The sequence below is a fragment of the Schistocerca americana genome, chromosome X (assembly GCF_021461395.2).
Source record: "Schistocerca americana isolate TAMUIC-IGC-003095 chromosome X, iqSchAmer2.1, whole genome shotgun sequence".
Lineage (NCBI taxonomy): Eukaryota > Metazoa > Arthropoda > Insecta > Orthoptera > Acrididae > Schistocerca > Schistocerca americana.
The window spans coordinates 813,390,997-813,414,778 of NC_060130.1; the positions used below are offsets into that span (position 1 = coordinate 813,390,997).

Below are 23,782 nucleotides of genomic sequence, written 5' to 3' on the forward strand. Positions count from 1 at the left end.
CCAATGATGGTCATATGCGTGTTTGGCGCCGTGCAGGTGAGCGCCACAATCAGGACTGCATACGACCGAGGCACACAGGGCCAACACCCGGCATCATGGTGTGGGGAGCGATCTCCTACACTGGCCGTACACCACTGGTGATCGTCTAGGGGACACTGAATAGTGCACGGTACATCCAAACCGTCATCGAACCCATCGTTCTACCATTCCTAGACCGGCAAGGGAATTTGCTGTTCCAACAGGACAATGCACGTCCGCATGTATCCCGTGCCACCCAACGTGCTCTAGAAGGTGTAAGTCAACTACCCTGGCCAGCAAGATCTCCGGATCTGTCCCCCATTGAGCATGTTTGGGACTGGATGAAGCGTCGTCTCACGCGGTCTGCACGTCCAGCACGAACGCTGGTCCAACTGAGGCGCCAGGTGGAAATGGCATGGCAAGCCGTACCACAGGACTACATCCAGCATCTCTAAGATCGTCTCCATGGGAGAATAGCAGCCTGCATTGCTGCGAAAGGTGGGTGTACACTGTACTAGTGCCGACATTGTGCATGCTCTGTTGCCTGTGTCTATGTGCCTGTGGTTCTGTCAGTGTGATCATGTGATGTATCTGACCCCAGGAATGTGTCAATAAAGTTTCCCCTTCCTGGGACAATGAATTCACGGTGTTCTTATTTCAATTTCCAGGAGTGTAATTTTAGTTCGTAGAATGCCTTGTTTATCTAATTTTTGTTGTTGTCTTTTGAATCACCAATCAGAACAAAACGTCATGACTATTTAATCATTTCACTTCATTTGACCCAACCATATTTCTTAGTTCAGACAAACTGGCACCTGATTTCACAAAACTGTAATGCTTTCATTTCTGATTTTAGGGTCAGCATAGAAGCGATACACTTCGTCATATTTTGAAAAGGAGGTTTAAGGCTTAACTAATTTCTTTTTCTATTATTAATGGAAATTTTTTTATGTCTTCTGCAGCCAATATTGACTTTACAGTACACTTTGAGGTCAGTAGATCAGCTGTGCTCTCTGTTGCTGTCTTTGATTTATTTTCTTGTAGTGATGAACTTTTTAGTTCCACTCTGTTCACACAACACTTTTCTTCTTTGCGTGTTTCGCAAACACTGCCAGATGCAGTTTTTGTCTACTAAGTTTAAATTATCATCACAGATTTTTTACATTCATATTCTGAGTACCAGCACTGCTTTTGTACGACACTTTTGACCACTTTAAATCTGAAGAGACCAAAATGTCTTCGGAGAGATTCTGCGTGTTTTGTGATAAGATCAACTCAATTTTCATTGCGGTAAACGTATTTATGTCCACTTTCAGCACACTTAAAAACTGCAGACTAGATATATGTTTACTCAATTTCAAAATTTTGCTCTTACGTTTTTTATGTACTTTCTATTTACCTGTTCTGTTTACATTTTTTGGGAAATATTTTACACACTTTATCACTGGTCACCATCTTAAAGGGTATTACTACATGTTTACCACTGGGTGCTAACAAGTGACATTTATCGCCTTATTTTCTTCTGTCATCCTTGCTTTTGTATTTTCCTGTTTGCGTATTGAACAGAACTGTGAACAGTCCAGAAGCAGCTAGAAGATATGTCATAATGATGGGAAATGTTTTAGTCGTCTTAATTTCCTGTGGCATTTACAAGCCTAGTAGCGCATATGTCCTGCAAATAAATTATTGAAGACTAGCCAGACCATTATACTGCTCTCATTGCAGCAGGATGCCAGGGCATAATTTTATCAATGTAAATGAGCTACTTGATAGAACAGTGAAAGAAACCTGCAGGTCAACACTGTGGTATTTTCACCACAGAGCTATTGCCTCATATAAACACAGAGGATAATGAGTCATTATGAGAAGAAGTATTTAGAAATGGGTAACTTTGAGACATGGCTGTGGAGTGAGCAATGTGACCTTCTCCTGCAGCTAAAATTTATTTATTTAAAAGTGATGCTGTAACTTTCAATCATACTTACATTTTTAATACACAATGTACTTTCTGAATGAATGTAGCTGTAGTAGCATTCTCTGAAAGAGGTATTTTTTATATTTTCAATTACAGATTACTGTCACAATGGTTGAAGCAACCTTTGCGTGATATTAACCTAATAAATGAGAGACTTGATGTTGTAGAGGTGCTTGTCAACTCACCTGAAATAAGGAGGTCCTTGTTGGATGAAAATCTGCGCAGAATCCCAGATTTCCAGGTCCTAGCAAAACGCCTGCATCAGCAGAAAGCAACCTTGCAAGACTGTTACAAGTAAGCAATACTCTTTTTCTGGTATTTTTGTCTTTTGTGTTCTTTCTTTGAGACAAAATTTTGTGCTTCTGTTGGCCAGTGTCTTTATAAAATTTTGTATTCAAAAATCTTTCAATGCTCCAAAGTCTGTCAGTTTCCAGGAAACTGAAATAAAATATACAAGAGTAACCATCAATCCTAATTTGAATACTGATATAATGAAAGAATACAGCTTCTGAAAAATAAACTGAATTGTCTGTATAATTGGTTAAAATATAGACCAAATATCATTAAAAAAGTGCAGTGTTTCACACATACTGTTGATGAATCTAAAATTTTAAAAAAGAAAGGGAAGTATTAAGCAACTCCAATAATTCAGGTTTGACTAGTGATACCAACAACTTGAAATTAATGGGGAAGCTGGTGCACTGCTAAAGACACTGCACTCACACAATGGTGGAGCAGTCGTGCCATTCGGGTTTGGGTTTTCCGCAGCTCTCAAAATCAGTTAGGCTGAATGCTGGGGTAGTTCATGTAAAAATGTTGCAGCTGAGTATTTTTCTCGTACAATACTGACCCCTATGTCGGTGGGTGTTTGCATACCAATCACCTCAACCTGATTAATTGGTAGCTCTAAAGTAACAACTCGTCTTATAGTGGTGTCTGTTAATTTTATATGACAGGATGTATTAAGCTAGTAGTTAACATATGCAGAAAAATGTGCTTGCTTTGGAGCATTCAGTGATTTCAAATTGTGCATCGTGAAACGTGAGAGTTTGTGAGCTCCTTACTGGAATATTTTGAGAGCAGGGGGGGAAGGGGGGGGGGGATGGAAATAACTGTAGATGCCCTGAAGATACACAGAATTGCGGTAATGATGGTTTGCAAAGAAAAATACCCTGTAAACCTAAAAAGGCTGGCTTGTATAACTTAACGACACTTGGTAAAAAGAAGAAGACAGAAAGCGTAAAGAACTTAATGCACACTGCCGCTAGATGCAGTTCATTGCTGTAGATATGGCAGTGGGAGAAAGACGTTTATGTATAGTAATGAAGTCTGTTGGTTTCAATTTCAAGAAAAGTATAAGCACAGACCTGTTACAGAATGAATTACTGGTGCTTTTGAGAATTACGAATGAACCATGTGAGGTCATTGTGTACTTGGTCGAAACACGGATTAACGCAGATCATCCTGCCAGAATAGAATTCTGGACAGTATTATGGAAATACTACTGTTTCTGTTGGAAAGGCTGTGAAAATTGTCATACATTGTTAGGACATCTTCCAGTTTTGTACTGCACTCGTTCTACATTATTGTGTCAACAAAAATGAGGTGGCCACTGCAAAGAGGTGAATCACAAGAGCTTCCTTAATTGGTTTGACAGGCAATGGAAAACTGAAATAGGGGGGGGCAAATTCATATTCTTGAGGGGGGAACTTGTTTCACAAAGCGACTAGCATCCATAACACATTAGTCTCCCGATTATTCATATGACTTTGAAACGCATCCCTGTTGGTGTTTGAACATTTTTGACACATTGTAAGATGATTTCTGAATGAATCGTAAGTTGATTTGTGAATGTGTGCATAGTGTACGTGATGTCTGTCAGGGGATTCCTCGTCGCTTGTAGAAACAAACTTTCCTACAGACAAAAGGGGCTATACAAGCTGAGCGGAGTAAGGCCGAACGGATGAATGCCAATCGCTGTCTGATTGTGTGGTTGATTGGGTTTGCGAATGATGAGTGTTGTTATAATTACTAGCGAAATCCATAGATTCAGACTACAGGAGTGGAAATAAACAAATAACAGGTAAGAAAGATTACGTATTACCTTCTCAGTGTATCCAAGAATATGAAATTTTGACAGAACATTTTTGGCCAGATCGCTATACTAGTAAGGGCCAGTTGTACAGTCCCCGGCTAGCAGCCGCTTTATGTTCTATTCTGGAAGAAGCACAGAAAATGCGTTGTACGAACACGTAACAATGCCTAAACGGAGAATAATTGCGGGATAACTAAACCAGTGATTCTGGCAGAGTTAGTGAAGTAACCCTGCGAATAAGCTGTGACATTGGCAGGAATAGTTACTGAATTAGTGATAACAAGACTGTTTGTTAGAGCGAGGAAGGAGAAGAAACAGGGACATCACACAAATTATGGAAAATATGACGATTCCAAGTTTGTATAAAAATTTCGTACTACTACTTTTCGATCTCTTGCTTGAGAAACTGGAGCATATGAATGAAGTGTGGAACTATTTACTAACATAAAACTTTTTGCTTGTAATAGGCCTAATAGGTATTTTATATTGATACTTCGTGAATTATATTCTGTCGTTACAAAATACCATTTGTGCCAAAACAGTCTCGTTTATTTGGTGTGTATTACAATTGTTGCAGTATTAGAAGGGCCTATATTGTTTTATCTAGAAGACAGTGACAAAATAGACGTAATCAGTCAAGAAACCACAACAGTCTTGGGTTCTATTTGTATTAACAGCTTTTTCACTATTAGACGACGACATTTCAACTTTTCATGTAGCAAAATGTTTGATGAACTTTGATAAGGTAATATATCCTTTCACAGAAAGGAAAGCACGCCATGTAAAGCTGTAGCAAGATTGGAGGGACAAAAATTCTAGGAGCTAAGGATTAAAGAAATGTGTATTGTCTTGCTTGTCTGATGTCTTTATTGGGTTTATGTATCCTATATTTAATTTTATGTCACACAAAGCAGCAAGTTGTTAGCTGATAGGGAATAAAGAGTGCAAATTTTCTGAAGAGTTCTTTCTCTTAAAAAAAAAAAAGAGGGACAAACCGGCCGACTGTAAGCAGGAGAGACACCACAGGACATTTTAATTTCCACTGTCCTGAATATGGTTTGATGGCATCAATTACAAAATATACACGTTTCATTTCCACAGAGCGCTTTGGGGTGCTGAATGGCGCGATCTGACCACACCCAATAAACTCCGTGCTATCAAGGAAACGACAACTGTGTGGTGGTCATCCATGTGAGCCACTCGCAGGGACTCGGCTGTCCTTTGTCGGCTCCGCATTGGCCACACCCGGCTGACGCACAGATATTTACTGCGCCGTGAGGACCCGCCTCTATGTCGGTGCAGGGCAGCTTTGGTGGTCCACATTTTGTTGGCCTGTCCCCTTTTTATCTGCGCTCAGGCAGACATTTGCGCTGCCAGATAAGCTCCCTGCCCTTTGAACAGATGACACTGCCGTGGCAGGCTTAGTTTTGCGTGTTTTTTCCGGGCAGGGGGCTTTTATCACTTAATCTAAGTGTTTGTCTTTTCTTGTGTTGAGTCTGGCCTTTGGCCTACTCTCTATGGTCGGCCAACCACTGTCACACTCTGTGTGATTTTAATTCCTTTTGTCTGGTCCCTGTCTGAGTCTGTCTTGTCCTGTGTCGTCCACCATATTTTCCATTGTTCTTTTTTATTCTGTGTGGGTGTTTGAAATTTTGGAAAAAGGGACCGATGACCGTAGCAGTCTGTGCCCTGCAATCCCACAAACCAACCAACCAACCAACCCACCCTCAGACGCAATGGATATAGAGTGCTCAGGCACAAAGTCAGTGGCAGCAGGTAACTCAGAGGCGTAAACTGCCTATTTGAATGTTCCATGCCTTCCCAGTCTCACAATGTCATCCTCCAGTGGAATTGTGGTGGTTTTTTCCACCGCCTGGCTGAGCTACGGCAACTGGTAAGCTTTATACCTGCTATCTGCATTGCCCTCCAGGAAACCTGGTTCCCAGCAATGTGAACCCCTGCTCTCTGTGGCTATAAGGGATACTATAGGTCTGTAGCAACTATAATAGTGTCAGGTGTAGTTTGTATGCAGTGAACCTGTGCTCCTTCAAACCTCTCTTGAGGCTGTGGCTGTCAGAATAAGGAAGATGCTTTGCAAAATTGGCAAATAGAGTATGGACTGTATACTTACAGTGAAATCAAAATGAATCACTTTTTTAATTGTAATTGTCACTGGGCTCTCAATCTCAAACCTCCTTTCTGTCATGTGTTGAAGATTTTTAAGTTTCGTTATTTCTGTAAACATAATTTTCATCTAAATCAGTTGGAATAATAAAACTATTGGTTTGACAAATGTTGCATCCAAAACATTTCAGAATTTTGAACTGTAACTTGGACATACGTAAGTAAATGTTTGTGTATGTTAATACGTATTGTATTAAATAAAGATTTCTGATGACTTCAGTTTTCTACATTTTGTTTCTTATAAAATATGTTGTTACTGATGCAGTTTTATGTTCTACTAAATGATCCTCAAAAAATGCTGTTAAAAAATTTTATTTTTCTTAGTTCAGTGAATTAATATTGTTTTCTCTCCCTCAGGATTTATCAGGCGTTAATAAAATTGCCAGGCTTGTTACATCGACTGCAGTCAGTTAACCACCCTGTTGTCAGAACAATGCTGGTACAGCCACTGAAGAGATATATTTTCGACATGGAAAAATTTAAAGGTTTGATTGAATACACGGTAGACTTAGAATCTGCAGATAAGGGAGAATTTTATGTGAAGCCATCCACAGATAAAGTGTTGCAAGGTAAGTTACAAAATAAATTTGTAAATCTGAAACATGTTTTCAGAAGTATGAAAGCTGTTCAAATTATTGGTACTGTTCCTTTCATTTTCTCTCCTCAGTTTGATCTCTGTGTTTTGTTGAAATAAGTCCTGATGCATTTCTGCATGTTTGTTGACAGCTACTTTCTTCACAATGTTGCTGATTCTTAATCTGATGTTGCATTTTGTTTTATAGGAGAAATAAAAACAGCAGACACATCATGTCTATCATTATGTTTGGAGCAATTCTTTCATTGTAACTATATTACAGAACCACTGGCTTTGGCTTAGGTGGCTCCTTTTGAATCTAAAAGGTAGTCAGTAATGCAGTCCCCTATTTTGGGATTGTGTGCAGAGATTGGAAGGCCAGTCTTGGTGCAACATATATTAATTAGGTCTCTTGCCCTCAGTCAGTAGCATTCTGTGTCATGACCCATCATTGCTGGAATGTTTTGTTTTGGAATGCCTAGAGACCAGTTTAGATTCCTGTGAAGTTCAACCCCACTAACCAAGTGACACAAATGAAGGTCCCCAGATGTCATTGGTACAAATCCCCCCCCCCACTTCTGTCTGAACTTTTTAAAGTGTTCTGTATAATTTCACAATCAGAGAATATAGACACTCTTCTACTGCATTGTATGTTTTTAAACTGGACTTTCATAATCTAATACAGGATTGCTTTCTAGTATACGCTCATAGACCCAAGCAGTTATTCGCTGACGACTTTTTCCATATGCTAATGATGTGTTTGGTCCTCAATTGTGTGTTTAATAGTGCATCAAGTTTGTCCTATCATTTCCTATGCAATTGAATCTGCAATTATAGTTGTACCTCATATGTTTTGCTTCTTATTCCTGAAAGCTTTGTCAATTGTGTGATATATTAGTAAATAATTTTATATAATTATTTTTTGTAATATATAGCATACAGTTGCTAAGACATTTAGAATTAAAACCATTTACCTATCTTGTTAACTAATGTGAAACTTTTTGTTGTTCGTCATTTTTCCACGAACTCCCACATATGCTTGGCAAATTCATATATGTTTGTCTATTGCAGGAACTGTTCATTCTATTGTTCCAGAGGATAACAACACCACATTTACAGTCAAGTGCACTTTTTTTTTTTTTCCAAAGAGGTGTATATGTTGATATTCTTCTGTTGCCTGTTGTTAGTACCTCTTTTTTGTGTGTGTGTGTGTGTGTGTGTGTGTGTGTGTGTGTGTGTTTTAAGAATTTGCAATAAAGTTTAGCTACTATTTATTGCTAGTATTTATTGTTATTTTAGTATACACTTTTTTTCTGTAATTGCCAATTGGAAACGATTAATTTTATTGTGGTGTTGGTTTTGGAAGTATTTTTTTACAGTGCATTGTTCTTTCCATAACTGATGTGGAAATATTCGTTTAATATGTATTAATTATTGGTGGCTGCTGTGTTGTTGTCATAGAGGAAAACAGTTACCTACTAGCATTACAGCCAGTAGTTACAGCTATCTTTCCGAAGCTCGCTTTTTTCTGTGACATGAAGTGAATTTCAGAAATGTTTTTTCAGACTGCTTTGTAATTTATTTTTCCGATGGTGTTCTAAGCGCTTCACTATTGACACTCTTTTTCATCATCTGCTTTATCGTATATTCATTGTGTAAAGACACCAATAAGAATTGAGAATCTGCAGTATAAGCAAATTCCTCAGACTTTTCTCACACAATAGAATGGTAAAAGTACTTACATCACATGGAATTCTGTGAATTAATTGAAGGGAAGCTCATAATCAACAGTAGCTAGTACTTATTATACCAGATCAAGTCAACAGTCATTTGGTGGATGCTACGCTGACATAATCGCTTGACTGATGCTAACAACACTTATTCGTTGATGGGACAAACAACAGAGATCCTTTTTTACACTCTTTGTTACAAATTGCTAGGGGTCATAGTGCACCACAGTGTTCGGACTGGCAATGAGACGGTTTCTGCCCGCCATCTCTATCAGGTGCTTGAATGGCAACAACTGCTTGGCGTAGTGGATTGCTGGCGATTTTCTCCATAGTGAAGATTTAATTCTATTGGGTTGGTGTGTAGTGTTTTCCCCAAGTTTAATAAACACAACAGATACCCATGACAGAGACTTCAGTTGTCAGTAATATAGTCCCTTTCACTATTTACAACAGCTTGCCAATGCTGGGGTAACTTTTTGATTCCTCAATTTTTTGCAGTTTCGAAGTGAAGAACTTGTCGAGCCATGTTCATAGTGCATTTTCATGTGGAAGGGAAGTTCCTTGAAGGTTGTTTGATAAAGAGTGCCATCTTTGTATCAATTTCACATGTGGCAAATACTTTTTCTTGTGTGTGTGTGTGTGTGTGTGTGTGTGTGTGTGTGTTGCTTTGCACAATGTGGTATATGCATAGCAATTTTGCAACAAAATTTCACGGAATTTTCGATGGCACAAACACACCAAGAACATTACACTACAGTGGGAGGATAAAAATTGTAAACTGACGATTATGTAAAGTGCGTCTTGTGAATCCTGTGTACAGCTGTCTGATGATGAACTTGTCAGTTCAAAACCGGTTACGGCACTATATACTTAAATAAAATAGCATTGTTAATAGTGGCTGGTTGCTGTCTTTTTCTTTGTTAGAATCAACTTACATTAATTGTATACAGCCACGGTCTCACCATGTCAGTTTTAGACAAAATAACCTAATAATTTTTGTATTCACTGGTTTTAACACAATTTGTTGACATTACAACTAAAATATTAATAAAATATGACAAATATAAACTGGATGTATTACCACTGGTGACACTTCCATCTATATATGTGTTTTAAAAAAAGACGTGCTAAGATATCTCAATAATTTTATTTTTACATGAAAGCCTGTACCTTAATCTACGCTCTGACACCATTGCAGTCTGATTCTTCCTTGTTTACGTTGTGTACTGAGTGTTTAAGATGCCTCCGATAATCGTGAGTCCCACCAACTGTGAAGCTGTTACAAGATTCCTTAGTGCTAAAGGCCTAAAAGTGGTTGATATTTATCGTGACATCTGTGCAGTTTACGGAGAAAATATTACGAGTGACGGAATGGTAAGAAAGTGGGCGAGAGCATTTAAAGATGGCTGTACAAATGTGCATGGTGAACAACGGAGTGGGTGTTCTTCGGTCGTCAATCATAGTTTGGTGCAGTAAGTGGACAATAAGGTGAGAGAAAACAGATGCTTTACGATTTCATCCTTGCGGGATGACTTTCCTAATGTTTCTCGTAGTGTTTTGTATGGTACTGTGACCGAGCACTTGAATTACCAAAAATTGTGCATATGTTGGGTACCGAAAATGTTGATGGATGTGCACAAAACCAAACGTTTAGACAGTGCTTTGACTTTCCTTGAGTGGTACCACGACGATGGTGATGATTTCTTAATCCAAATTGTTACGGAGGATGAAACATGGTTGGCCTACGTCACACCAGAATCAAAGCAACAGTCCATGGAAGTTGAGCAAGGGCATCGTTTTGCTGCAAGACAATGCCCGTCCGCATGTGGCGAATCAGACCAAAGATCTCATCACATCTTTTCGATGGGAAACTCTAGATCATCCTCCGTACAGCCCCGATCTTGCGCCCAGTGACTACCATCTGCTCCTGCACTTGAAGAAACACTTGGGCGGTCAGCGTCTTCAAGACGATGACAAAGTCAAAACAGTGGTGATGCAGTGATTAACAGGTCAGGTGGCAGACTTCTGTGAGGAGGGTATTCAAAAACTGGTACAACGTTATGACAAGTGCCTCAATATTGACGGAAATTAGTAGAAAAGTAGATTAAGGTACAGGCTTTCATATAAAAATAAAATTGAGATATTTTAGCAAGTCTTTTTAATTTCAAAATGGTACTTACTTAAAAAACACGCCTCATAGTAAGCTGCCGGATGTCAGGAATCAATGTCATAACAAAAAATGAATCTTTGCGTTTCAGAGTACAGTGGTTATTATTTTTATTAATAGCGCACATAATAAAAAAATGAATTATGTAACTTTCTGAACAATATCCAACTTAAGCCCACTTCTTGTTTATAATTGAGATATCTGAAGTTGGTATCTTATTTAAAAAAATCAATGAAAAGGATATTGAGGTCTAATACTAACACCTATTATTATCTGAAATGAGAAGTTAGAGCTCCAGATTTTCATAAATGGTTAATTATTTATTAAGTCTGACCACCTGACTTCCATCAGTCAACAAATGATGACACAATCACTGCATTTTTCTTTCATTTCTGTGTACTTATAATGTTTCTCTTGCCACAAAAACAATTGCGTATGTAATTTTCAGCCAAAGGAAAATCCAGGATGAAATAATGCCAGTATTATGAGATGGATAGATTGCTACCCACTAAGTAGTGGAGATGCTGATTCCCAGACAGGCACAACAATAAAACTACTAAAAGAGTAAGCTCTTGGCTGAAAGGCCTTCTTGTGAACTAAATAATGTACGCATACACATTCACACAAACACAGCTGTAACACATGACCACTGTCTCTTGGTGTCAGTCTAACCTCAGCCGACAAAGACACTGGTTTTTTGTTTTTGTGTGTGTGTGTGTGTGTGTGTGTGTGTGTGTGATCTAATTCAGAAGGAGGTCTTTTGACCGAAAGCTTACTTGTTCTTGATGAAACCATGAACTGCAAGTGGATGTCAAAGGATGAATGTGAAAGTAATGTGTTAGGTAGTAGACCATCGTTGGATGTTAGAGTCAATTGTGATAGAATTTGTAGTGTTTCGATGGAGATAAGTGAGAATTTGTTTAAGAGAGTCAAAGTTTTAAGTTGTGTGGTTAGTTGTGAAAACGTTACAACTACTAATATCATTATTTCAGAGGAAAGGAAAAGTAAATTTGATGCTTACTGTGATGATGAAATGACAGGTTGTGAGTTTGGGTGAAATCCTACAGATGAGTTGGAAATCGATCAGGAGAATTTAGGAATGGATAAAGAAATTGAGGGTGGTTGTTATATTATAATGTGCACCATCAATATGGAGGAAAAAAGAAGGGACGTTGAAACTGATCGTTTGAGGGTGCACTGTTTAGAGAGGGGTGAAATTAAAAATGTGCAACCCGTAAGTGAAATAAAAGATGTTGATGAACAAAGAAAGTGCGTTTCTCGAATCTAAAAATGGTGTTCCAGCTGTAGTCATACATTTTGTGTGTAAATGTAAGAGTCCATTGGTGAAAGAGGGCATGGATTTGAGCAAGTGGGGGAGGGGGGGAGTGAGATTCAGAACATATTCAGACTGGCAAGAAATATGGTATAAGAGGCAACAGCTGCAGATTTGCACCTTGTGAATAAAAACCACGGCTTGTCTTAATGTGTTTATTTAAGTGTAATTTCATATGTAGCATGTAAAAAATTTGGAGGGTTGTATTTCTTGTATAAAGAGTAAAAATGGTGAATTTAAGATTTATGTAAGATGTATGGAGTCACAACTCAGTGCAAGGAGAGAGTTGACATTAATCGCATGACTCATGGTGCGTGGCAGTTGGCAGTACATAATTAATTTCATTATTTGCAAAGGAGAAGAATACTATTGTACTGCATGTAAGATTTGGGAGGAATCTCAAGGGGTTATTTATATGTGTTACTTGTAATATTTTGGATGGGTTTCTCTTGTAATATGTGTAGTTTATTTGAATTATTGTTCGCTCAAAATTTGGTGCTTGGAGGTCGTCAGACCTCATTAAAATCTTGCTTGTGGGAGTAAAAATGTATTTACATGCAAAGTATGAGCTAAGTTTTTGGGGATATGTTGTGATGAGTAACTCTATAACACACATTACTTTGGAATAGTTTTTGAATAGATTTACATATGTCAAATTTTGAGGACTGTATAATATGTTTAAGAGGCTAATTCTAGGGATAGGTGTTTTATTCATGCAAATAGGATACTGATGAATACAGATTGCAGTTATCGTCAGAACTGAAAATGGAGGTTGAATGGACGATTTCTGCAGAGGATAGTATTAGTTTTCAAGTTTCTAATTGTTGTTGTTGTTGTTGTTGTTGTTGTCGTGGTGGTCTTCAGTCCTGAGACTGGTTTGATGCAGCTCTCCATGCTACTCTATCATGTGCAAGCTTCATCATCTCCCAATTAATTTTTTTCTAATTAGATGTGGTAAAATTATAGAAAAATGATAAAATGTTAGTTAATTTGTGGTGTAGAATGAATTTCATAGCATGATAGATGTGTTTTGTTGTGGGAACATGGACAGAGAATTTGAAATGTTGAGCTGGATCGAGTATTTTACCCAGTTTACATTTTTGTGTGTAAGAAGTGGTACTGTATAATAAACAGGATGGATGACAAATCGTTCAAATGGCTCCGAGCGCTTGACGGCTGAGGTCATCAGTCCCCTAGAACTTAGAATTACTTAAACCTAATTAACCTAAGGACGACGCACACATCCATGCCCGAGGCAGGATTCGAACCTGCGACCGTAGCAGTCGCGCAGTCCCAGACTGTAGTGCCTAGAACCACTTGGCCACCACGGCCAGCGATGGATGACAGTTCAAAATTTTAGATACTATATTCTATTACAGAGTCATTATTGGACACTTAACTTACTTATTTTGAATATCAAATATGCAAATTGCAAGTTTCTTTTACCCCTTATACAAATGAGTACAAACAGAAAAAACCCTGCTGAAAGATGAGTCAATTCCAGGACCTTGTTTTACACATCAGTGCTTTTATGCCTGTGCCCACAGTTCCCAAATATAATCTGAACATACTATGTATTACAGAAAGCATAGGAAATTTTTGAATATGATTTTCTAGACATTTGTGCAAAATTGCATTTTATGGTTCTGGCCAGTTTATGTCTAGTTAGTGAACTTGATGATGTTTAAATATGGATTGTGTTCTTCGCACATCTGCATTGTCCTTACGCTTCACCACTGCAGAATATGCAGCACCCGTGTGGCAGAACCCCAACCATGCCAAACAAGTGGACATTGCCCTTAATGAAACAGGACACATTGTCACTGGCTGTTTGTGGGCAACTCCTATTAGTAAAATATATCATATCGTGGGCATATCACCTCCACATATCAGAAGAAGAACAGCAGCAGAAAAAGAGAAGCAGAAACAGGAGACACCCCTTGTTCGGAGGTGAATACCAACATCCAACATTAAGATCAAGAAAGTGTTTCCTCTGTTCAACAGAACCACTTTTAACGTCACCTGCAAATCGTCAACTACAGCTTTGGCGTAACTCGCCATCAGAGAGGTACTGGAACAACCATAAAGAAGAGCTTGCTAAAGGATGTCACCTCCCATATAAAACATGGAAGGTCCTCAACAGGCTGAGAACTGGTGTATACCAGTGCAAGATCAATTTGAAGAAATGGGGTTTCTCTCCAGGAGATGAACTATGCGAATGTTGCGAACAGCAAGATCATCAACACCTGCTCAACTGTAGAAACCTCCCAGCCCTATGCCCGATGGACGATCTGGTTATTGCCAATGATACAGCAGTTCAAACGGTGAAATTTTGGATGTCATATGGATTTTAATCAGGTACTTACATTTTTTGTGAGCTGCTGCCTATCAGCTATACATGTATGTTATGTTCTGGACACGAGTAAATAAATAAATAAATAAATGGATTGAATGAGTGAGGGAACATTTGTATCCTCTCTTCTAAGAAAAAAATCAAATACCTTGGCTTTTCCAATTCTTTTAACCTGCCGGGAGATACCATTTATGCAGATGAAAACAGACACCATCCAGAAACCATGCTCCCATTGATTTCTGATGAGAAATCATGCTTTCAATTTCTAAATTCTAATTGAGTCCCATCACAGTATCTGAAGTAAGGTGTCAGCTTCTAAATAAAAGAGATCAGCATACGGATCATTTAACCCACTTAAACTGATACCAGTTGCTTGGAAAAGATTTCAATACAAGACAAATGTCAAAAAGTCTGATTTATCTGTGTTTTATTTGTTGTGTGGATTGAGTCTTGCTTAGTATGCAAAAAAATTCAAGTTTGATACTTAGGCAGTGGCAAAAATTTTGGCTCTCACCAAAATGCCTCTTTCACCTCTGGCAACACCAAGTGAAGAACACTAGGATCTGCAGTTATTAGAATTCATAGCAAACATGATGTCCAGTACTGTCTGCAGTGAAATTATATTTGATTTGACCATGGCAGGGGCAGGTGTAGCAGCCAATTAAAATTTTTACTGTTGCATACATTCAATGTGTTTTCTGTGTCATTATCGAAAAGTAGGAAATAAAAACATCATTATGTCTCCAGAATGAAATTTGTGTGTTTGGATATGGTGGCTTCTAGAAATTCATTTGGTGGAACACAGTTCTCTGTTGCACAAGTTTCTTTTCTTACTAACCAAATTTTTTCAGCGTTATGGAAAAAGGCTGCAAATGATAACAATAACTTTGTGATTATGTTAATGATTCCGAATATTATTAAAATTATGCACTGAAGTGCCAAAGCAACTGGTATAGGCATGCGTATTCAAATACAGAGACATGCAAACAGGCATAATACGGCACTGCCATCGGCAATGCCTATATTAGACAAAAACTGACTGGCGCAGTTGTTAGATCAGTCACTGCTGCTACAATGGCAGGTTATCAAGATTTAAGTTAGTTTGAATGTGGTGTTATAGTCGGCGCACGAGCAGTGGGACACAGTATCTCTGAGGTAGCAATGAAGTGGGGATTTTCTGGTACGACCATTTCACAAGTGTACTGCGAATATCAGGAATCTGGTAAAACATCAAATCTCTGACATTGCTGCAGCCGGAGAAAGAGCCTGAAAGAACGGGACCGACGACGACTGAAGTGAATCATTAAACGTGACAGAAGTGCAACCCTTCCGCAAATTGCTGCAGATTTCAATGCTGGGCCATCAACAAGTGTCAGCATGTGAACCTTTCAACTAAACCTCATCGATATGGGCTTTCAGAGCCAAAGGCCCACTCGTGTGCCCTTGATGACTGCACGACACAAAGCTCTACGCCTCGCCTGGGCCCGCTAACACCGACATCGGACTGTTGATGACTGGAAACGTGTTGCGTGGATGGACAAGTCTCGTTTCAAATCATATTGAGCGGGTAGACACACATTTAAGCCTCCTGTCTGATCACCTGCATCCATTCATGTCCATTGTGCATTCCGATAGACTTGGGAAATTGCAGCAGGAGACAGTGTGACACCCCACACGTCCAGAATTGCTACCGAGTGGCTCCAGGAACACTCTTCTGATTGCCACTAAACTCACCCCCCCCCCCCACCCTGCGGGTCTGGGGTAAGAATAGGCCCGAGGTATTCCTGCCTGTCGTACGAGGCGACTAAAAGGAGTTTCAACCGTTTTGGCCTTCCATGTGATGGTCCCCCTTGGGGTTTGCCCTCCATTTTTCAAAATTCTACAGAAGTACGAGCCTTTTGGGGAAGGACACCTTACGTGGTGTACCACTGGTCCTAAGTGCACGAAGACCTTGGCACTCAGCATTGCACCGGCGTTGTAACCATACCCACTATTCCTCAAATTGGGCCTAAACGCCTGATGGGTTGTCCAAGTTACGCCCATAGTGCATCTCCATCTGCCCCAGCGATCATGATGGACTTTCCATGGCACCAGAAATCCAGCACGGTAGCCAGCCTGTTGTGGTGGGGTCGTCATGTACCCTCTAGGTTGTAGCCCCCTGACAACACAGGGATCGTACTGCCGATACCTGAGCTGCACCCTCCCCACGTCGGCCAAGGAGTAGATGCCCGTCTCCTTGGGGCAATCAGGACTCCCGGCAATGGTCATCCTGCCAGGTGGCCCTTGCTGCGGCTGGGTGGCGCCCGTGGGGAGAGCCCCTGGTCAGAGTGGGTGGTATCGGGGCGGACGTTTCGCAGATGAAACGTCAACACGTATCAGGTCGCTCTGCGGCCGAGTCTTTCAAAAGAAAAGGTACCGTTTCTAGTCCTGGTTCTCCTGCCCTTTCCCCCTTGGCCACTCCATGGGAGGAGGGACAGGCCCACCGGCTTGGGGCGAAGTACTTCCCCCGCTATTTGGTCTGTTCTCGAACCGATGGGGGGACATTCGCCACCTCCAAGCCCATGTTCTTTGTTCAGCACATTGAGGACATCTTCGGGGAAATTGAGGCTCTCAGCAAGATGCGTTCAGGGTCCGTTCTTATCAAGACCACCTCCGCCACACAGTCGGCGGCGCTCCAGGCGTGCGACCGCCTAGGGGACATCCCAGTATCCATTGTCCCACATCTGGCACTAAATAGGACACAGGGGGTTATTTTTCATCGTGACCTCCTGCTACAATCTGATGAGGAGCTCAGGGCCAACCTGGAGCGCCGAGGCGTGCATTTCGTCCGGCGAGTCCAGTGCGGCCCCAAAGACCGTCGCATCGACACCGGGGCCTTTATCCTCGCCTTCGAGGGGGACGTTCTCCCAGAGAAGGTAAAGGTGATGTGCTACCGGTGTGACGTGTGACCTTACGTCCCGCCTCCTATGCGCTGTTTTAGGTGTTTGCACTTTGGGCACATGTCGTCACGGTGTGAGGCTGAGCCCCTTTGTGGCGATTGTGGACGTCCTCTTCGTGAGGAACATACATGCACCCCACCACCTCGGTGCATTAATTGTCCTGGCGTCCACTCGCCTAGATCCTCAGACTGCCCCGCATATCAGAAGGAGAAGAAGATACAAGAAATCAAAACTTTGGATCGGCTCTCTTATTCTGAGGCCCGGAAGAAGTACGACCGCCTCCATCCCGTGCCATTGACCACTTCGTTTGCCTCAGTTGTGTCCACTCTTTCCGCGGTCCGCACTATGCACAGGTGGGGCCTACACGGTCGCCTGCCCCTTTTTATTGATTCCTTTTTAACGGGTCGAAAGTTTAGGGTACGTGTGGGTTCCGTATTGTCCAACGTCTTCCTCCAGGAGAACGGAGTGCCTCAGTGCTCCGTCTTGAGCGTAGCCCCTTTTGCCATCGCGATCAATCCAATTATGGATTGCATTCCACCTAATGTCTCAGGCTCTCTCTTTGTCGATGACTTCGCGATCTACTGCAGTGCCCAGAGAACATGCCTCCTGGAGCGCTGCCTTCAGCGTTGTCTCGACAGCCTCTACTCACGGAGCGTGGCAAATGGCTTCCGGTTCTCTGAAGAGAAGACGGTTTGTATCAACTTTTGGCGATATAAAGCGTTCCTTCCGCCATCCTTACATCTCGGTCCCGTTGTTCTCCCATTCGTGGACACAACTAAGTTTCTAGGGCTCACGTTGGACAGGAAACTGTGTTGGTCTCCACATGTCTCTTATTTGGCGGCCCGTTGTACACGTTCCCTTAATGTCCTCAGAGTTCTTAGCGGTTCATCTTGGGGAGCGGATCGCACTGTCCTGCTTCGCTTGTATCGGTCCATAGTCCGATCGAAGCTGGATTATGGGAGCTTCGTCTACTCGTCCGCTCGGCCATCCCTCTTACGCCGGCTCAACTCCATCCACCATCGGGGGATACGTCTTGCGACCGGAGCCTTCTACACTAGTCCTGTCGAGAGCCTTTATGCTGAAGCTGCCGAGTTACCATTGACCTACCGGCGCGACGTACTGCTGTGTCGGTATGCCTGCCGGCTGTTGTCTATGCCCGACCACCCCTCTTACAAGTCCTTCTTCGCCGATTCTCTCGACCGTCAGTACGGGTTGTATGTGTCTGCCCTGCTGCCCCCCGGAGTCCGCTTCCGTCGCCTGCTTCGACAATTGGATTTTGCCCTCCCTACCACCTTCAGAGAGGGTGAGAGCCCGACACCACCTTGGCTCCAGGCTCCGGTTCATATTTATCTCGACCTCAGCTCATTCCCGAAGGAGGGTACTCCGGCTGCAGTGTATTGCTCACGGTTTGTCGAACTTCGTGCTCGACTTGCCGGTCACACCTTTATTTACACCGATGGCTCCAAAACTGACGATGGTGTCGGCTGTGCCTTTGTTGTCGGGGCCGCCACCTTTAAATACCGGCTCCTCGACCATCAGGCCGTTCAGTATGCCCGCCGCCACCGCCATTCATCATATGTACTCTGCTCTGACTCACTCAGTGCTCTTCAGAGCCTTGGAGCTCCCTATCCGGTCCATCCCTTGATTCAACGGATACAGCAGTCCCTCCATTCTTTCGCTGACAATGGTGGTTCTGTCAGCTTTCTGTGGGTTCACGGACATGTAGGAGTGCCTGGGAATGAGGCTGCGGATGCTGCAGCCAAGGCTGCAGTCCTCCTGCCTCGGCCAGCCTCCCATTGTGTTCCGTCATCTGACGTTTGTGGGGATGTATGTAAGAGGCTTGTGTCGTTGTGGTGGGATGCTTGGTCATCCCTCCAAGGAAACAAGCTCCGGGCAGTAAAACCGCTCCCAACTGCTTGGACAACATCCTCCCGACCATCTTGGCGCGAGGAGGTCCTTCTGACCAGGTTGCGGATTGGGCATTGCCGGTTTAGCCACCGCTACCTGCTCTCCGGTGACCCAGCCCCGCAGTGCCCTTGTGGTCAGGCATTAACAGTGCGCCATGTTTTATTGTCGTGTCCCCGTTTTAGTCAATTTCGTGTTGTCCTGTCCCTGCCATCTACTTTACCGGATGTTTTAGCTGATGATGCTCGAGCAGCTGCTCGTATTCTGCGTTTTATAACTTTAACTGGCTTGTCCAAAGACATTTAACCTTTTTACTTATTTTATCTGCATCTTTGTCAGGTCCTTCTGGTGTCCCCCCATCCCCTTGAGTTTTAGCAGATTCCATGTGCTCTAACACCAGTGACTGGGTGCAAATGACCTCAGCAGTTGAGCGCCCTTAAACCCTACACAAAAAAAAAAAAATAAACTCACGAAACGTGAACATTATTGAGCATATCTGGGATGCTTTGCGACATGCTGTTCAGTAGAGATCTCCACCCCCCTCGTACTCTTACAGATTTATGGACAGCCTGGAGGACTCACGGTGTCAGTTCCCTCCAGCACTACTTGAGACCTTAGATGAGTCCATGCCATGTCATGTTGCGGCATTTCTGCACACTCACGGGGGACCTATGTGATATTAGGCAGGTTTACCAGTTTATTTGGCTCCTCAGTGTATATGCATTTGATTTTGTGATGAGAAAAACATTATGAGAAGTATGCAGAAATGTATGAAAGACATGAAAAAGCCAGTAGTCAAGCCATTGTATGTTGACCAGTGGTATGTCAGCTGATCAGGCTTAATAAATAAGCTAATCATTTAGCAAAACTTGGTGCCATAGGTGCAACACAATGATATATTTTATTTGAGAATCATTATAACTATTATTTTTACATCGGTCCGTGGAGCCTGGCAGCGCATTATATTAACGTACCTATAGAGGAAGGTGTCACCAGTGGTAACACAGCTAGTCCTTGTTAAATTTTATTAATATTTTTGCAGCAGTGTGAAGAAAAAGTGTTGAAACCATAGCATACGACAATTTGAATGAAATCTTCACTCCCAAGAAAACCACCAGTGACTCACCATGCCAAACACGTGTCACCATTCAAATTCTTGGCAGAACCAGTGGGCAGAAACTATCAGACGGCCGGTCCTAACATCATCGTGCACTATGGCCGCTAGTAATTTGTGCAACAAAGAATGTAAAATAATACCTCCATTGTTTTTCCATCAACGAATAACCGTTGTTAAGGTGGGTCCAGCAGTTATGCCAGAGCAGCACCAATGAAGCGACTGTCAGCTCAGTCTGGTGTGATCATGTTCCATATTGTTTTGCAATGTTGCAACCAGGTACTTAATAGATGTCACTGTGTCAGAACACGCTGCCATTCATCACACCAAATAGAAATTCTAGCCAAGTCGTCCTGTATCATCCAATAGTCACATTTCCATATGCTACAACTTCAACAGCAAACAGTCGCAGATTGCAGCTCATCCTATCCATCAGATAGTTTCTGTATATAGAGAACAAGAGCAGTCCTGGGGTGCTGCTAGCAATACCGTTGTCTTTTGATGAACACAAGTGACCAGGAAAATGTATTGGATTCAATTACTTAAAAAGTTTTCAAACCACTCACGCATCTGAAAGCATGTCCATATACTTGAACCTTTATTAACAGTGTTCTTTGGGACATTGTGTAAAATGCTTTCCAGAAATCTAGGAATGTGAAATCTGCCTTGTTGCCTTTCATCCATGGTTCACTATATATCATGTGGGAAAAGGAAAAACTAAGTTACGCGTGAACAGTGCTTTCTAAATCCATGGTGATTTGTGGGTATAAGCTTTTCTCTATCAAGGAAATTTATTATATTCAAACTTAGAATATGCTTAAGAATTTTGCAGCAGACCGATGTTACAAATATTTGTCTGTAATTTGTAATTCATTCTTGTGACCTCGTTATATGGGGGTCACCTGCATCTTTTTTCTTGTCACTTGGGACTTGGAGCATGAGATTTGTCATAACATTACTCCAAGATAACAATAGATCCGGCTATAAGCATGATATATTGCCAGTGCCTGACTTCCTGTCTGCTATACTGTGTGAGGGATATACATTTAAGAATCTCTTGTTGTCATCAAATAAGCAGTTGCCATTTCACAACCAGTTTGGGCAAAGTTTGATATTTTACTAATTTTGTATCCTTAGAAGCAGATCACTTACTTAGCTGTCTTGTGTGAATGCATATTTTATGTCAGTTGTAGTATGTTAACTAAGAAAAATTTGGAAGGAGCTAGTCTTTGTAAACCTGGCAGTTACTTTAAGCAATTCTTTTATGAATATCCTGAAAATATACTTTTATTTGGGAAGTTCAGTTGTCTGAATCTAACTTTGTAGGCACATAATCTTATGCAACTGTATCCTTATGGATTAAATAATCTCTGTTTTAATACTCTATCCACCGTGAATTAATGTTCAGTTTTTTGATAGTCACACCCTTCATACTTGCCGAGAACAAAGTGGATTATTGTATCTACTATGTATGCCTTCTTTTGTATTCATTATTGCCAAAGAAATGAGCTTAGAGTAGACACAGCTACACAGTAATCTGTTTTGTTCCAGCTGAAGAGGATTGGACCAAGTGTTGAGTGTTAATTCACAGTTGAATAAATGTACCATATGTGTTGTTTAACTATAGTCTTGTACATTATCTGATATTTTTTATATTTTCGTCTCACTTCTGTGAGTGTAGTAATTTCTGTAACTATTTCTTTCTAACTGGAATTGTTCATTTCAGATGACACAGTGTTACCAGTCACTTCAACTTCTTAACAACCTTGTATTTTTTAATTTACAGAATTAAGACAGGATATGGATGAGAAGGAAGAAATGATAAACAGAGAAATGAAAAAGGTTGCTGCTGATCTCAATCTAGTAGTACAGAAGAGCATCAAACTAGATTTCAATGCTAATTCTGGATACAGTTTTAGAGTGACACTGAAGGTAACAGCATTTGCCATGCACAGCTATTTACAGTGTTATCAGCCTAATCATGTATTTCTGGACATTTTAGAATATGTATCTTTTAGGTCTTAATAATTGGCACATGTGCTAATTTGTTGTTCATATGTGGTAAGTGTATGTAATTAAAAAAAACTCATTATGTGCAAAGGGAAAGCAGGTTATCTGCGTATCATTGGTGGGTCATGATGATGATGAGGTGGAGGTGGGTGATAGAACATAGGAAGGTGACATTGGTGGAGAAAAAGTTGTGAATGCATTCAGGTCCTGGGCCAAGTTGGAAGTGAGTATGGGTCAGATGGCTAGCAAAGATTGGAGCAGGGAGAATTACGGGAATAAAGGATGAGTTGTCAGCACATTTTCTACATAATTCAGAAAAGCTGGTGTGGGGGTGATCCAGATGGCACAGATCATGAAGCAGCCATTGAAATCAATAAAGTTGTTCTCAGCAATGTGTTCAACAAATGGGTTGTGAACACTGTCCTCGGCCACAGTTTGACAGTGGCCATTCATTCAGGTGGGCAGCTGGTCAGTGGACATGGCTACTTTCACAGGTGTCCCTGCCTTTGATGACATAGGATGGGCCAGAATAGGATATGCTGTGTGGCTGAATAGGACTGGTCTCGGTACCAGGTCTTCCTCAGGGCTATGACCCATGTGGCAAGGGATTGGGGGTGGATGTGGCATAGGGGTTTGCCAGTTGACTCCTCAACATTGTCATTGTGCTTTGCACAGTCTCACCAGTGCCAGTTTGACACATTCCTGTGCGTACACCTGCTGTCTCCCTCTGGACCATCAGCCATTCTTCTCCAAACCTCCCTCCCCACCCTTGTCCTCATTTTCCCCTCTCTCCCACCATACTTGATGCAACCCTTCACTCCAGTCTATTTGTTATTTCATTTCGTCTTAAAGGTGATTGTTATCTTGAGACTGAAGACTACTTGTCTCCAGCCTGAAGGCTGCTTCGATACAGTGTTCCGTGCTAGTCTAACCTGTACAAACCTTTCCATTCTGCATAACTACTGCAGCAGACATAGTTTTCAATTTGCTTACTATAGACTATAGTATTCAAATTTTACCTCTTCCTCCTAGAAGCTAAATTTACTTCAAAATGAGTCCATATTACTAACCACTAACATCATGAGGAAATACATGTACAGAGATGACAGTTAGACAGTAGCTATCACAGACTGTTGTGGTCTAGGAATAGTCTTTGTGAATGCACAAAAGTGCCCCAAAGTATGATGACATTGTATGTAATGAAGTGAAAAGAAGCAAAGCAGATGAGGTTTTGTATTTATAACATTAAAGGAAATGAGATGAAAATATAGTTATTGTTGATGGACATACATAAGAAGGAGAAAAATCCTAATTTACTAAACTGTCGGTGATTCCCTCAGAGTGGAAAACGTGATAGGTCGGGAAAGGTTAAAAAAGAGGGAAAG

At 41.3% G+C, this 23,782-nt stretch overlaps 1 protein-coding gene across 1 annotated transcript in view; it reads left to right on the top strand.

The window, feature by feature from the left end:
- The window catches only part of LOC124555004 (DNA mismatch repair protein Msh2), a 216,584-nt gene that overhangs the window by 157,084 nt on the left and 35,718 nt on the right, over positions 1–23,782 (top strand). Inside the window, exons 9-11 of the mRNA XM_047128747.1 lie at positions 2,090–2,287; positions 6,630–6,841; positions 22,174–22,319. Of these exons, the coding sequence (XP_046984703.1) occupies positions 2,090–2,287; positions 6,630–6,841; positions 22,174–22,319 (556 nt within the window). The remainder of the gene's footprint in view (positions 1–2,089; positions 2,288–6,629; positions 6,842–22,173; positions 22,320–23,782) is intronic.